Source organism: Sparus aurata, chromosome 11, assembly GCF_900880675.1.
Source record: "Sparus aurata chromosome 11, fSpaAur1.1, whole genome shotgun sequence".
Classification (NCBI taxonomy): domain Eukaryota; kingdom Metazoa; phylum Chordata; class Actinopteri; order Spariformes; family Sparidae; genus Sparus; species Sparus aurata.
The window spans coordinates 14,808,700-14,823,745 of record NC_044197.1 but is presented as its reverse complement, the minus strand read 5'-3'; the positions used below and the strand labels follow the sequence as shown (position 1 = coordinate 14,823,745).

Sequence of the window (15,046 nt, the reverse complement as noted above, 5' to 3'; positions counted from 1 at the left end):
GAGAACCATTTTGAAAAAACAGATGGACGCATCGAGAATGCAAAATAATGGTATTGACTCCCTTGCCAGAATGGTGACGCAGTAGCACCAATGAAATAAAACTCTGTCGTACATGGCAGGTGAAAGCGACAGAAAGAAAACATATGGCCTCCAGTTTTGTTAGTCAACCTCCCCCTGTCGCTTAGATGTGATGGATGAATGGATAAATGTATGCAAAGTTAAAGTGAGTCTCAGGCAAGCTGGGCAGAGCAGATGACTTAGATAACTTCTCTTTATATATCTCATACACACACCCATTCTCAGCCAAACGGATTAATTAAGAACACACAGGCGTATTCACTCACACTCGCATGAACAATGGGTATAAACTTAGAGGAGGCACAGCATGACAATGAACTGTAATCCGGGCATGCGTGTAACTCCAACACACCTACTCCATCTTTCTCCAGCTCTGGCACAACACATGGACAGCACAAACTCGCACGGTGTACACAAGCAGCATGACGGATAACATGTCTACTTATATAACTGACAAAGGACTACTTTGCATACATGAATATAAAATCAACAAAGGTCCAGTTTTCCCGACCATCTTGCATTCAGCATTAACAATGTGTATTCCACCTCTGCTGCAGTACTATACGCAGGTAAATATTTCAGAGTGGTGCAAAGGCAGCAAAAGGGGGGGACACCTACAGCCCTGACTTCAACATAAAATGGGTGCTGTTCCCCCAATTTAACCCTTCCCTCCCTCCGTTCCTCTCCCCAGTCCTTCCTTACCTCTATTAGCATGATATCTGGCTCCGTCCCTCCATCTGCCTCCATGCGTTTTTCATCCTGCCCACAAACCTTCCCAGTCCAGCCCCCTGCTGTATCTGTCTTTGCTGTATGAAGGAACTTCACATTCTGCACAACAAATAGTTCAACAGTATCACTGCATTGCTTGCGCGTAAAGAGTCATACATACTGACTGCAGGTGGTAGTAAATCTACAACTACAACCTGCTCGAGCCTCTGTAGGCAGCATAAAATGACACGATGGTTAACAATGTACAGTGGAGTATAGTGGCAGGCTGCCTGTAGCCTTCTTCCTTACCATCTTAAACCCATTCCACTCCATTTGGGAGACGCCGGCCGATGTCTCACGCTCTCTCCCTCCTCACACAACAGCTACAGCAGTGCCTTAGCAAAGGAAAATCCCCTATTCTCTCTTACTCTCTTCCTTTCTCAGTCGCCTTTGGCACTGTCTCTTTTTATTTTTCTCACTCTGCCTCTCTTCCCGTATCTGCCTGAGTCTTTAGCGGCGAGCAGAGAGCAGCATGCTAGAGGCGTACGGAGCAAGCATCGCCTTCTTCCACAGATGCTGAGAGGAGAATGGGGAGCCTGGATGAGAGAGTGCTGGGCTGCAGCAAGACTCCCTCCCCTCCCACCGCCCTGCCCTCCCTTCCCCACCCATCCTCCCCACCGCCCAGTCTCCTGCTCAGCTGGAGGGTCAGAGCCCGCCCACTGCCCCCTCCCCACCTCACTCTCCGAGGCTGTGATTGGCTTCTTGGCTTGCCCGTCAGCCCTCAGCCTCACCTCCCCCTCCCTCGGTGTTAACACCTTCGCTCTCTGGCTGGCTCTGAGCCCTCATCGGCACACGCCAGCCTCAGCCTGGTTTGGCAGAGAAAAGGCTCTCTGAATCCCAGCAAAGCAATCAATCGCTGCTGAGGTCTGTGCTTGAGTGAGCCGGGCAGAGCAGCGCGGAGCAGAGCTCTAGGAGAGTGATTGCAGCCTCAGGCACTATGGTAATAGGATGCCTGCGCAGCAATGTGTATATAAATGAGCTATTACTGGGTGCATGTTAAAATCCTCTGTACATTTACATGACTGTGTATACAGACCATTTTATCCTCACTTACGCACAGACACTCTTTAACACACACACACACACACACACACACACACACACACACACACACACACTGTAGAGGACTGACTTGACTGAAAGATGTTGCGATGTTTCAGGGAAGTCAGAATATCATTTTGTATTTATTTTTTCTTACATCCTTTCAAAATAAAATACAAATGGGAGGGAGTTTGCTTTCACACACCTGTCCACATATGTGCAGCCAACAACTCTTTGTGAGTAATTCTAACTTCGGAGAAAAAAAATGAAAATAAAGGGACGTGTTACGCAGACATCGGCCGTCAATATGAATACTGTTGGCTAAAACACCAAATCACCAGCCTGCGGCGCTACCTGTCTACCTGCTGCGGCACGCGCTATATGGTTAAATTCAAATAAAAGTTCGACTGATTGCAGAAATGGAGGCACAACACAGGAACTAGACAAAAAAACCACAGCGAACCTTTTAATATCTACTCACCATGACCATTATCGTGTCAGGCTGCTGCTTGCTGTTACGGACCGTGTGTGTGTGTCGGTGGTGTCGGCGAAGTGATCGAGGAGAGTCGGGGACGTAAGTATAGCGGCAGCGTACCGGAGAGGATGAATGAACCGCGGTGTAGTGAATCTCACGGAGCCACAACAACTACACAGAGCGAGCCCGTGGGTGTCCCGCGTGAGAGAAAGAGGGAGTGAGAGAGAGAGGGGAAGACACTCTCCGTCACACCCCAAAAAATAAACAAACTCGGCGAGCAAAGACAATCCACTCAAAAGGAGAAGACTCTTAGAAAACACACTTCCACCGTTCCCCCCATCAATAAAGCCTTTTAGGGAATGTCTAGTCACCCCGCGCGTCGTCTCTCATTGGCCGGGGAGGTGCCGAAGGGGCGGGGCCACTGGAGGGATGCGAGTGGAGGAGGCAGGCTGCTGTGGTCCACGACTTGAGGAGGGAAGCGTCGTGCTGTGAGGTGACTATATGTCCGCGACTGCTCATGATTGTCTAGTCACCTGCCTGTTAACGATTCTGCGAAGCGTCAGCGTCACGCACAGCTTCATACACGCGCCTTCTTTTGTCATAGAGCTCGAGAAAAAGAGGTTATCTGCATTGTTGCCGCAGTGTTTTCACAAACAAAAAAAATGCTTATCATGAAGCAGCCTTTAGAGAATTGTGTTAACTGTGTGCCCCTTAGGTAACAGTGGGAAGACGAGTAATAACAAATTAATAAAATGCTACTATAATAGGTATTATATGGTAATTATCACCTCAGTTTTACAATGATAAAAAAGAGAAGAAGCAAAATCTGTCTTCCTAATGGCAAACCTGACTCCGGTAGATTTTGTCCAGCTGGCCCCTGTCTCTGGCAGACAAGAAGAGGGAGCTCTTGCTTTCTTTAACACAGTTACCTGGCAGGAAGGAATATTTGGCTGTACCTTCACAGCTATAAATGTACACACACACACACACACACACACACACACACACACACTCAGAATGCACCTACTGAAGCGTATGCTGGCCCACACCATACCCTCATCAGCACACATAAGCATATCAACTATTTGCACACAGGAAATATACACATACGTACACGCTGTCTCACACATTAAAGCACCTCATGCTGTAGATACATACAGGGAGCTCTTTTTAATAAATGCTCTTATACTGCTAATAGCTCCATGTTGCCAAGGGATCAAAACATCACCAGCCTCCCATCACATGATTGTACCATTTCCTTTTTGTTCAACGCAGCAGTAAGAGGCTGTCAGCAAGACAACCCTTATTCACATGCTGGTTTGTTTCAACTGGCTTTCAGCTGAGTGAGCTCTGGCAGAGATAATGTGACTACTGTACCTCCATTAAGCTCAAAGGGATTTCTTTGCTCCAACCACTCCAAGACATATCATTATATAGGATCAAACACCGTTTACATCGGCGAGTCTGGGTCTGCTGGGGACCAGGGGCAAAAATTCTCAGGGGGCCATTCTAATCCACGTTCATCAACAGTATGATAGAAATATTGTGACACTCCTGGAAAATGCACAATATCGAAACAATTTTTTTTGTCCAGTGTTCAAATTGTTATTATTTTTTTAATATAGACAACATTAACAACGAGACTAATTCAAACCTAAATTAACGACTAAACAACTTCAACAGTGTCACATTGTAAATAACCCATATTATAAGGCCAGTGATCATCAACACATAAAGCAGTGGTTTTGAGGCAGCAGTGGTGCACAGTATAGTGGCTTTATGGGAGGTTCAAAGGGATTTATAGTTGTTAGTTCAAAATGTACCAATACGAGTGTCTATTAGGGGCCCTTTTCCCTTTTTTTTAAGGGGGCCCCAACTGAATGGTTTGCCTCTCCAGATCGTGTGCCTCTGGTTTAGATGGTACATTGGCAAGTGACTATAATGTCTGACTAAAAGGGTTTAGAGAATATTTGTAATAATGTTAAGTATGATAGATCTGATAATCCTGGTTAATGTTAGACTTTTGGATTGAATGTTTTAATAAAAACTACAGTCTTGGTTAGTAACAAGATCTGTAGATGCACAAATCTGACAAGTAGCCTTGAGCTTAAAGAATTAGCTGATTAATTAAGTAGTTGATCAACAGAAATGTAATCTTATTATTTTGATTATTGATTAATTGTTTAGGTCAACCATTACACAAAAAAAGACAATCATAATCCGGTTCCGGCATCATGGATTGCTGGTCAGCCAAAACAATTTAACAATGTCACCTTGGGTTCTGAAAGAATTCCGATGAGGACCATTGTGTGACATTTTGAATACTCAGTGAGAAATCAAATAATAATAATCTTTAAAAAAGATAGCTAAACCATTGTGAAATTAAGTGCTATATGCAGCCCTACAGGCAAGTTACACTTTGTGAAATATTCATGGTACGTTTTGTCACCGCAAAACAGCTGAGCACAGCAGCAATCTGACATTCAGGTCTCAAGCTAGAGCTGGGCGATATGACCTTAAAAATAATATCACAATATTTATTGGCAATACACAATATAAACGTTGATCTTTTTGAAAAATTAATGCAAGGATGGGGTGACAAAATCAAACATCACAACATTTTTGACCAGATAGGCCAACAACATTGATGACTACATATTGTGATTTCTGATAAATAAGCATCACTAATATGGATATAATGACTACGTCAGAAAAGGCAATCATTAGAACAAGTAGCACAGTCTGATAAGTTCAGAAAATGGCATTACTTACTGCACTGCAGCCTTAAACACCAGGAAAAGATGACACAAATGCCATATCAAGCTATAACAACATCCAAAATCATAGAGGATATATTGTCTCATGATAATCATATCGTATATGTACCCAGCTGTATCTCCAGCAAACCAGTCAGTTACACTGTATATATTTAAACAAATCTGAATTGTGAATTTCAGCCAGACACTCAAGTAGGTACACAAATGAGCTCCCAAAAGAACAAAGAAAAAAATACTTGTAAGAAGAAGAAAAAAGTGATCGAAATGATGAGGCCAGCTCTGGCAGACAAAAAGGAAGCAGTGAACTAAAGCTCCCGAGTCTCTCCACTCCATCCCTGACCTCTCCACCTGTCTGGTTAGATACAGCTAGCCAGCTAGCCTAGCGGAACCATGTGCCTGACATACTAATGAGAATCCTTACCACGCCTTCAATTAAGCCTGAGCTGTACATGTGCTCTCTCTCTCTCTCTCTCTCACACACACACACACACACACACACACACAGCACATACACACACAGGAGAAGATGGACTGAACAAGCCGGCTATTGTTTCAGATAGAATAGAATATGCCGGCCCTCACAGTCTGGAGATTTGTACCGATCGTACTGTATAAAACACAACCGAGAGAGAGTAATGGAGAATGAAACACTGATGAAAATTGATTAAAATAGAAGTGCATCGTCTATTTTCCCTACATGTGCCTCTGTATCTTAAAGAGCTCAAAGAGCAGAAAGAGGCTAAATTTGCAGCTGAATAGTTGAGGCCACAAACCCACAGATTCCTGTCCATCTTTTATCCTCCTGCTCTGACCTTTGGATTTAATAAAGGCTTTGAGAAACAACCATTCTCCACCTCACTGCCTCTAATATTTTCCTTTCAACCATGTTTCTATTGTTGCATTTTAATTCCCTACTGTAAAGACTGGAACATCAGATCCAATGACTGCGACTGGCTGTTTTTTTTGTCTTTGTGTGCAGTTCACTTTTAACTGTTCATACGTAGAGGCAGTAAAATAAAACGTGGAGTGGAAATAGAGAGTGATCATAAAGGACAGTGTTTTGAGGTTGTTTCATCACTCTGCATTATGATCCAAATAACCTTTTCTCTAAATGAGAATATGATTTGAAAGTGAAAACAGTCTCTTGCAGTTTACATGCTCGGCGTGTCATTTCACTAAATTGCTCTACAGGACCATGGTTTATATAAAGCAATGAAAGTGACTGCTACCACTCAGTAATTTAGCTATAAACACAATCTGCTCTTTGCAGTGTGTTGTGTTGCGGAGCGCGTGTGCCTGTGCGTGTGCTTATGATTTACAGACAAATTCCAAAGACGGAACCATGTTGCTGCCATGTCCTAGTTAAGGGTACACACTGTGCATTGTAATTTTGTGTACGGACAGATGGAGGGAGTGGTTGAGATATTCTATCAAGGGCATCCATGCTGAGATACTTTACAGTCTGGATATTGCAACGTAGCTTATTATCTTGTGGATTTTGCCCTTCCCCATTCAGAGTTTATGTCTGTCTGTGAAGAAAATGCAATACAGCCCTGAGTAAATGTAAAAATGTCAAAGAAGTAATTACGATAATGACTTTAAAAAAAAAAGAGTTATCTTTCTTAACGACTTAAAAAGTTTGTCAGACTTGTGCATAGCGTTGATTGGATGCATTATTTGGCCTTTTAGATGATGACTGATGCTAAATAGTTTTTGAGGAGCTAAATGATATTTCTTCCCTCTTGTAAAGTTTTGAAAGTTAAAAAGCTTTTGTGGCTTTTACCCAGGAGGGCCAGCCATACTGCCAGCAATGTGGAACCCCATCTCACTGATTGGCTCTGGCACAAATCCACACACACACACACACACTTGTGCGCAGGCAAAACGGACAAAAGCACATCACATTTTGTTTTTGTGAAGTGCGTCGCAGCCTGACACTGCGACTGCCACAGACCCCTGAAGTGCATGTGCTTCAGCCTGCTAATTCAAAGAGCAGAGAGCTGGCTAATTGTCGTGAACTGGTGCTGCCCTCAATTCAGCCCTGCTTCTCCACCCTAAACCCCTCCTAGTCACTGACCATAATGGATTAACTGCAGCTTGGTGTTTTCCCTCTTACTCTCTCCTACTCACTCTCTTACACAAGCTCCGATGCTAGATCTCCGCCACGCCCTGAAGGATGAAAAACGTCTGGTTTTGCTTGATTCTCCCGGTCGGAGTGACTGGATATACCAGTGACACAGTGCTGCTGTAAATACACAACAAACTCTGGCAGCAGCCAACATGTAGTTTCCTGATAACAAGTGTGAAGGAGCGGGCAAAGAATAGCGCGCGCGGTATAGCAGGTTTAAATATGCAGCAAGCAGACGGTGATAATTGTGGGCATTCTCGGTTTGAGTGTTGTGAACTGTCAGACGCAGTGTTTCGGCACCTGTCTTATGTTTCCCTCTGCATAATAAGACTTCTATTTAAGGGAGGGGAAGTGAAGATGCCAGCAGAGGTGTGACCTCGAAGTGCGGGAAAGAAAATACCTTAATTATGAACAAGCGAAGGGAAAACTTGTGTTTTTCAGCAAAACTGATCTTAGTCAGGTTCAAAACAAATGAATGCAGCCGAGACACAAGACAGAAAAAACGCTGTAGCTTACAATGAGATCAGCTTGTCAGGCCTGCTTGATTTCAATTCAAAATATCACAGCAGTGTACGTCGTAAAACAGCCTAATACATTTAATAGTCCAGAACACACTCCTCAGTATGCTGCAGCTTACTTAGGCTCTTTTTGATTTGCCCTTGAAGGATAGATTTAGTTGCTGTATTGAAGTTCTGGCAGTACTAGCATCTTGCTGTGCTACTCAGACTGATGATCGCGCCTTTCTTGGCAGGTGTCCACCCTCTGCCGGTAACAATCAACAAATGAGAATCGCAGCCTTCAACTTGCTTGTCTCCCTGCCCAGCGACAAACTCAGCAGCGCTCAGACACCAGACAGCTATTAACACAATGCGGCTGTATCCGGACAACGACAGGGCAGTTTGGATTCAGTTGACTTTTGTTGTTTGTTCTCAGTGTTAATACCAGGGGCTCTATTTTCATAAATCAATGGCGCAGGCGGCGTGGATACTGATTTTTTTTTTGGTCATTTCATGGTCAGAGGCACACAGTAAACCTGCATTGCTGTGGTGCGTTCAATCAAATCACCCCTATTCTTTGTCTTCAGAAAACAGGGAGCTCTGTGCGGCGGTGCTCTGACAATTTAGTAATTGAGGGGAGCAGTTGGTAGCAGTTCTGCCACAAAAGCTGCTCAAAAGAAAAAAGGAAGCTGAAGTCCTTTTGCGGGAGGAGCAGAATCACCACAACAGCTCCTTATTCAAAGCAAATGATGTTAAATTATCTTGGGAGGACAGTCAAGTTCACAGCCAGTCGGTGAAATAATAAATGACTGCAGATGAGAAGAAAGTCTGCGAACGCTGGGAAGGAAATCTTGATTCAGCAGGTCAAAGACTTGCCAACAGAGAGCCTTAAAATTCATCTAGAGAGCAGAAATTATTGCCTACAAACGTAGCAGCAACTATTAATCGATTAATTGCTTAGTTGCCAACAGTTCAACCAATGGCCAACCAACTATTTTTATAATTGATTAGTCAGTTTAAAAGTGAATGTTTTCTGGTTTCTTTACTCCTCTATAACAGTAATCTGAATATCTCTGACAAGACATTTAAGGACATCCTCTAGGGCTTCGAGAAACACTGATCGACATTTCCCACCGTTTTCTGACATTTTACAGAACAAACAACCTCAATTAATCATGAAAAAAACAACATGAAAATAGCAGTTAGTTCCAGCATATCTCTCACATTTTCGCTTCAAATCATATCTAGGCCCTGAAAATATGTCCTTTTAGTTTGTCGTAAAATCCCCCTCTGCACTGTCGTCATTATTGTGGTTAAAGATGCCAATTATCGAATCCTAAATTTAGTCAACAAAATCGAATGATTTGCTCATTATTTCAAAGCCGTGGACATTCATTCACAGATTTTTGAGAAATCCGGCTAACAAACTAACCAAAAGGGGTGAAATCATGTTGACATCGGAGTGATAATGCAACATTATAGAGTAATTACAGCTCAGTGCTTTGAGTTCAGTGTTCAGAGTTAGTATTAGAAAATCTCTCTCGGAAAAACTAACAACTAAATCCAACTTGACCCTGCCAATCTAGAAAAACGTGGGACTCCACAGAGGGAAAGTGGATTCTCTAAATGGCATGTTTCTTAATACACACTATTAAATAGACATATTTTGGTCAAATTTAACTAATCTAGTTAAAGCTTTCCTCCTACATCCTCTTCCCTCCGTGTCACTGGGCATGATACACAGTCAGCTTAACCCCTGCCTGTGTCACTCTCCCTGGTAGAGACTCCTCAGATCAGAAATGAATTCTTTATGCTGATCCCGGAACAAGGCTGTGCTGCATTTGTCACAGCCACTTTCTTCCACTTTAACTCAAAGCTGTTTGGTATGGCTGGAGCTTTGCACACTGCAGAGATGTGACAGGGGACTGTTGGAAAGCTCAGGCAGCACGCTCTGTCTATATCTGAGAAATAGGGAGTGAACTGCTGCGCTCACTGTGCAGTGTATACACAGAACCCTCTTTTGTAGATTTAATTCGAAATGATACTTAGATTACTGCCTTTACCTGTGTTTTGATAAATTAGAAAAAAATCATGAAAACACCATACATTTATGCTGTAAATAAAAAAAAAAAATGTAAGGTGTAAATTAGAACATATGATCTTATTTCGCTCATTTCTGTTAATCCTACGTTGATGATTTTTTTATTTTCATAGAAGAGATAATGACGGGTCTATCGGGCTCCAGCCTAACACAAATGAGAGGTTTGTGGAGGTGCCCAGAGAGGCTTAGCTATGCGTTGGCTGTTGAGTCTGGCATGTGTTCTGGCACTGCGAGAATTCTCAACAGGACTCTGGTGGATTAGTGTCCATTTGGACAACAGAGTGGTCCGCAGCTTGGGGTGACATTCAACTTCGGCAGGCCAGCAGCTCACACACTGATCATGAAGTTTAGCCGCGCTGTTTATTGTCATCGATGTATGGTAAATGTCATCTAATTGTTAATGTTCGGAGAGTCTCAAAGATGATGGGCCTGATGAGCAGGACGGGGAAAGAGGTTTTATTTTTTCCCGTCCTTGAGGTCCAGTGTGTGTGTGTGTGTGTGAAATGAAGCGGTGGGCATGCTGCAGTGTGGTGGGTCAGTGGATCATGGGGTATAGCGGTGGGCTTTGGGGGCAGTGGGGACGGCAGCCCTTTTTGCGTTTGATCCCGGTCGGGGTACATCCATGCTCACAGGGCGACTGCTGTGGTCCATCTGGTGGAGGTTTTAATCACACCCCCCCCCAGCACCCACACACACACACACACACACACACACACACAAAGCAAAGGGCTTCCCACTTGAGATTCTTTCGACTGCTACTCCCTTTCAGACCTTATTATTTCCATTATTTATTTCAGTCGTGTCTACAGTCATGTATCTCCCCGCAGAAATATTTTTCTTCCTTTGCAGAATCTCCGACTCAGACCTCAGGTGGAAAAAAATGTGAGTCTCTGAAACACCACCTGCCATCTTTAATGACGTTTAAAGCCTCATCTAAAAACCCACACACACTATCAGATCTCCGTAAACGGCTGCTACGCTATAGCTTTTGATGAGGAATAACCTTTTGGAAATGAGACGGATCCAGAGTGTTTCACAGGGCTGGCCTACGGTACAGTGGACCAAAAACATGCCCGAGCTGCACGAATCCAGCTCTCCAAATGTCACTTCATGCTTAACCGCCCTTTCTCATGCTTGAGGAAAAAGCGAGTGGGCAATGCACAACAAGAAAAACTCCACCGGGCTTCAGTTTAAATGCCTACATGCTTAGAGACATGTTTCAATTATTTTAAAAACATTAAGCTGATTGAGAAGAAGAAATCCTTACGCAAACATCTCTAGAAAATAATTTTCAACTTTGAAAACAACAACACAAACAGAGAGGTTAATGATATTATTCCTCCCACAGAAGTTGTATGAATTAGCTCACTTTACAGTCTCTAATGTACAGCTCAAGATTCCAAGACTCCACGCTGAACCTGCTGTTAGGATTCATTTATTATTAAAGGGAGTAAAGGCTGAGCAGATAATGATGATGCCGTTGCACACCCCCATGTAGAGGAAATATTTACTGTTAGCCTCCCCTTGGACAAAAATAACTGTCGCATTTTCATCAATTTCCAATATCTTATCTTGATTTAGCTCTTCCTTCATCAACAGCCTCCTTACTTAAGCTAATCAATTAAAAAAAATCTATCACACGTTTAAAACGACTTTTTTCTACACAGACAGTATACAAAGGCCTCCCGGCTAATAGCTACTGTAAGTCGAATGGTCACTCCTCCCCGGCACTAATGCACAGGTCAGCCGTACATCATTTATTCATGGTGACAGCAGATACTTTGCCTCATCCCCGGCAATTAGCGAATCAATAAAAAGGCATCGGCTTTGAAACTATCAATTCTGAGAGGACCCCCCCAAAAAAAGTGTTGTTCATCAACATGCCAGGATCCTCGCCGCAGACAATCACTCAAGTATCGGCAAGCGTTTGTCAGCTCAGCATCAACAGGCGCTGAGCTGACAACGATAAAGCACATTTCCTCACATCGCTGCTCTTAAAATGACCGGAGTCCTCACCTACAAAATGGGCGACTGTTCTGTGTAATATCTCAAATTGGGGGTCTAATCTATAAATGTCATTTTTTTGAAAGGAGACGGTTTTACTGTTCTTTTCTTGTGTGTGTGCGTTTGTCTTTTGTGAAGGAGATGACTGAGCTGAAGCTATCTGACCGAGATTATCAGGCAGGTCAGTAAAGGCCTCACACTGGCTAATACCCCTTTTTATCAAAGTTTGTAAGGCTGACATATCTACAGTACAATTCAATATCACTGTCAGTTTTATAATTATTCACTAAATCTGCACAATCCAATGCACACCTCAGGCTGCTGGTTAAAGCATGGAACGTTACGTCAACCTAATACGACATTAGATTTAGCCCAATACTTTTCTGTTGTTCCATCGTAAAAAAAAAGAATTACGAGGAACTCACCAAATCTGAAAACACAATAGCACTTTCTCTCCAGCCTTGTCTGTTTCATTATTCTCTCTTTATTTATCCTTTTAAGCGGAATGAAATAACCGCAACTGGATGTGGAAACATTGTCTGAGAGAGGCAACACATTTGTCTCTGAAATTAAATGCCTTCCTCCACGGAGCAAAAAGAGCAGTCATTTTTAAATTTTTTTGAATTAAAGAATAAAAATCGACAACAGGAAGTGAGATCATTTTGTTTATTCAATCTATTGAACTGCACAAATGTAGCCATTGACTTGAGGTAAATCCCCAGAAGAATTCACAGGCCCACCACTGATATAATCCACTACTACATAAACTGTGATAATTGTGTGTGCATGCATGCTTTTGCATTATGGCTGACGCTAACACGATTGTGTTTTTTCTATTTTTTTCCATTTTTTATTACCTCAAGGTCCTTGTTTGTATTTTTTAGCACATAATTATTATTTTTTTCCCATGTGAATTGAAAGAAACCTGCTTTTTTTTTTATTTTTATTTCTCACCAGATTATAATTGAAACATCCAGCTGTTTTATTGCTGCATTTATCAGAAAATGTGAACGGCTCCGATTCAGTTGTGTTAATCCATGTATTAAAAGAGCTGTCGATCAGTGTGGGAATAATAGCAGGTTCAAATCTTCTGCTGTGGTTCTTGGTAGCGGGGGCGACCCTTTTGTTTACGTTTGGATTATGGGTTGTGCTCTTCGCCCACCTCTGTAATAATTACGCAGTGTTTATGTTTGTTAAAGTGACATGATCATTTTGTTACTGGACACGTTCAACAGTGCACCGAAGTCTCAGAAACTCGGGTCTCTGCCACCGCCGTTCTCTTGGTGAAATTACAGGTCATTACTTCCAGGCCAAAGTACCTGAACGCAGAAAGGTGACCTTTCCTTGGGCGTGGGCGCTTGTGTTGCTGCAGTGGCTTTTTCTGTTGTTAGACTATTGTTTATGGATCACATCCACATTTCCAGCCTTTTTTCCCATGTCCATGAAATGTAAGTGATGATCAAGAACATGGTGATTTGAGATGAAACACACACTAAAAGGTACCCTGCGGACACAGTAAATTGCCAGGTTAGGTGAGGACAAAAAAACAAACAAAAAAAAGTCCGATAAAGAAAAAGAGACAGAAATCAGTGAGTTCACTTAGCCTTACAGTGTGTGAGTGTGTGTGTATGTATGTGCATGAGCCTGCAGACACCTGCTCCATTCTGCAGTGATGGCTCCCAGCGGGACACTGGCTCAGCTGCTGATCTCTAGGCCCTCCCTGCAGCACTGGTAGCCAGCACACACACACACACACACACACACACACACACACACACACACACACACACACACACACACACACACACACACACACACACACACACCCTCTTCCAACGAATCTGAACCCTTCAGAACCCCCCTCGCAGTGTCTCTCAGCTTCTCTGTGTTCCCCGTAACTGACACACCACATGTGCTCATATCAAGTGCAAACATGACATGAAGTACACGCACACACGCACACGCACACACACACACAAACAATGTTGCATGTAAATTCTATGACACGATGCGGGCCATTACTCGCTCCTCTCTGATATTATGCTATGGGGAGGACATGGCTGACTAGCACGTCTTTTTTTCTACTACCCTATAGCTAAAAAGCTTTACTGAACACAACGCTACATCACAGCATGCTATGTGCTGCTGTAATTGCAGTTAATGGAAAAGGATAAAACCATATAAAGGATATATTTTGTTTCTTGTTTGCACATTTTTTATCTTTTTTATCACTTAATGCTGCATGTCAGTAAAATATAAAATTCATTTTTGTCTTTCCTGCATTCATCAAACCCATTGTACCTGAGGCAAGATTGTATTTGTTGACGCACATATCTCCATCTCTCTCTTCCTCTCACTATGAGCGTCTTTTTTCCCTCTGTGCCGTCGTTCGGCAGGGTTGTCGAGCACAAATGAACTAATTTCCTGGATATAGAGAACACTGCAATCAAGGAAAGGGGACGTGCAGCAAGCGGCAGATGGAAGGAGCTAATCATTGTTATGAAATAGAGATGACCTCTAACTATCTCCTGGCTGCTGATGTACCGTGGCTACACACATGTTTCCCAGCCTCTGTGCCACGTACACCCCCTGCTCCTTCATCCTCCTCTGCCTGTTTGTTGTTGTGGCGATGATGAACCTCTTCAGGCGGGGTCTGAAATGCAACCCTCGTTTTTTTTTTTTCTTTTTTTCTTTTTTTTTAATGTTGAAACAGAAAAGATTGGAGTTGTCAAACAAAGCCTAGTGTCACATAGAGAACGGCAGCTGCCTGCAGTGGGTAATCAGTGGAGCTTTCTACAAATTAACAGCATTCAGCTCTGAAGCACGGCGCACTGCAGGTTTTTAGATGTGGGCTTTTGAAAATTAGATCTCAGTGACTGAAATACGGAATCATTTGCAATTCAGTTTTTGCTCACATGCTTTTTTGTTTTTGTTTTTTTTTCACATTTGATTTGCTTTGTTAAAAGTGACTCGACTGGTCATCCGAAAGCTGTAAAGCAATAATGTAAATGCTCATTTCAAACAGAGGAATATCAGTCTAAATTTGATTAATCACATGCTGAATCAATCCTTTGTGTGTCTGGTTTCTGATGGGCTCAGAATTTAATTCTTTGAATGCTCTTTTAAACACACTGCATCACAGCTTTGAAGATTCATGACTGCATGCACACAAACAGA

At 42.8% G+C, this 15,046-nt stretch overlaps 1 protein-coding gene across 12 annotated transcripts in view; it reads right to left on the bottom strand.

The window, feature by feature from the left end:
* elavl4 (ELAV like neuron-specific RNA binding protein 4) overlaps positions 1-15,046 on the bottom strand; it is an 85,090-nt gene that overhangs the window by 61,270 nt on the left and 8,774 nt on the right. The window contains exons 1-2 of one of the 12 annotated variants that reach the window (XM_030433377.1): positions 2,369-2,723; positions 781-906 (exon numbers count right to left, since the gene is read on the bottom strand). The exons of 8 other annotated variants lie outside the window; for them this stretch is intronic. In XM_030433377.1, the coding sequence (XP_030289237.1) occupies positions 781-906; positions 2,369-2,377 (135 nt within the window). In that variant the 5' untranslated portion in view covers positions 2,378-2,723. Of the gene's footprint in view, positions 1-780; positions 907-1,095; positions 1,425-2,368; positions 2,724-15,046 lie in introns of those variants that run through there. 3 more of the 12 variants (XM_030433373.1, XM_030433380.1, XM_030433379.1) reach the window with 3 other exon arrangements.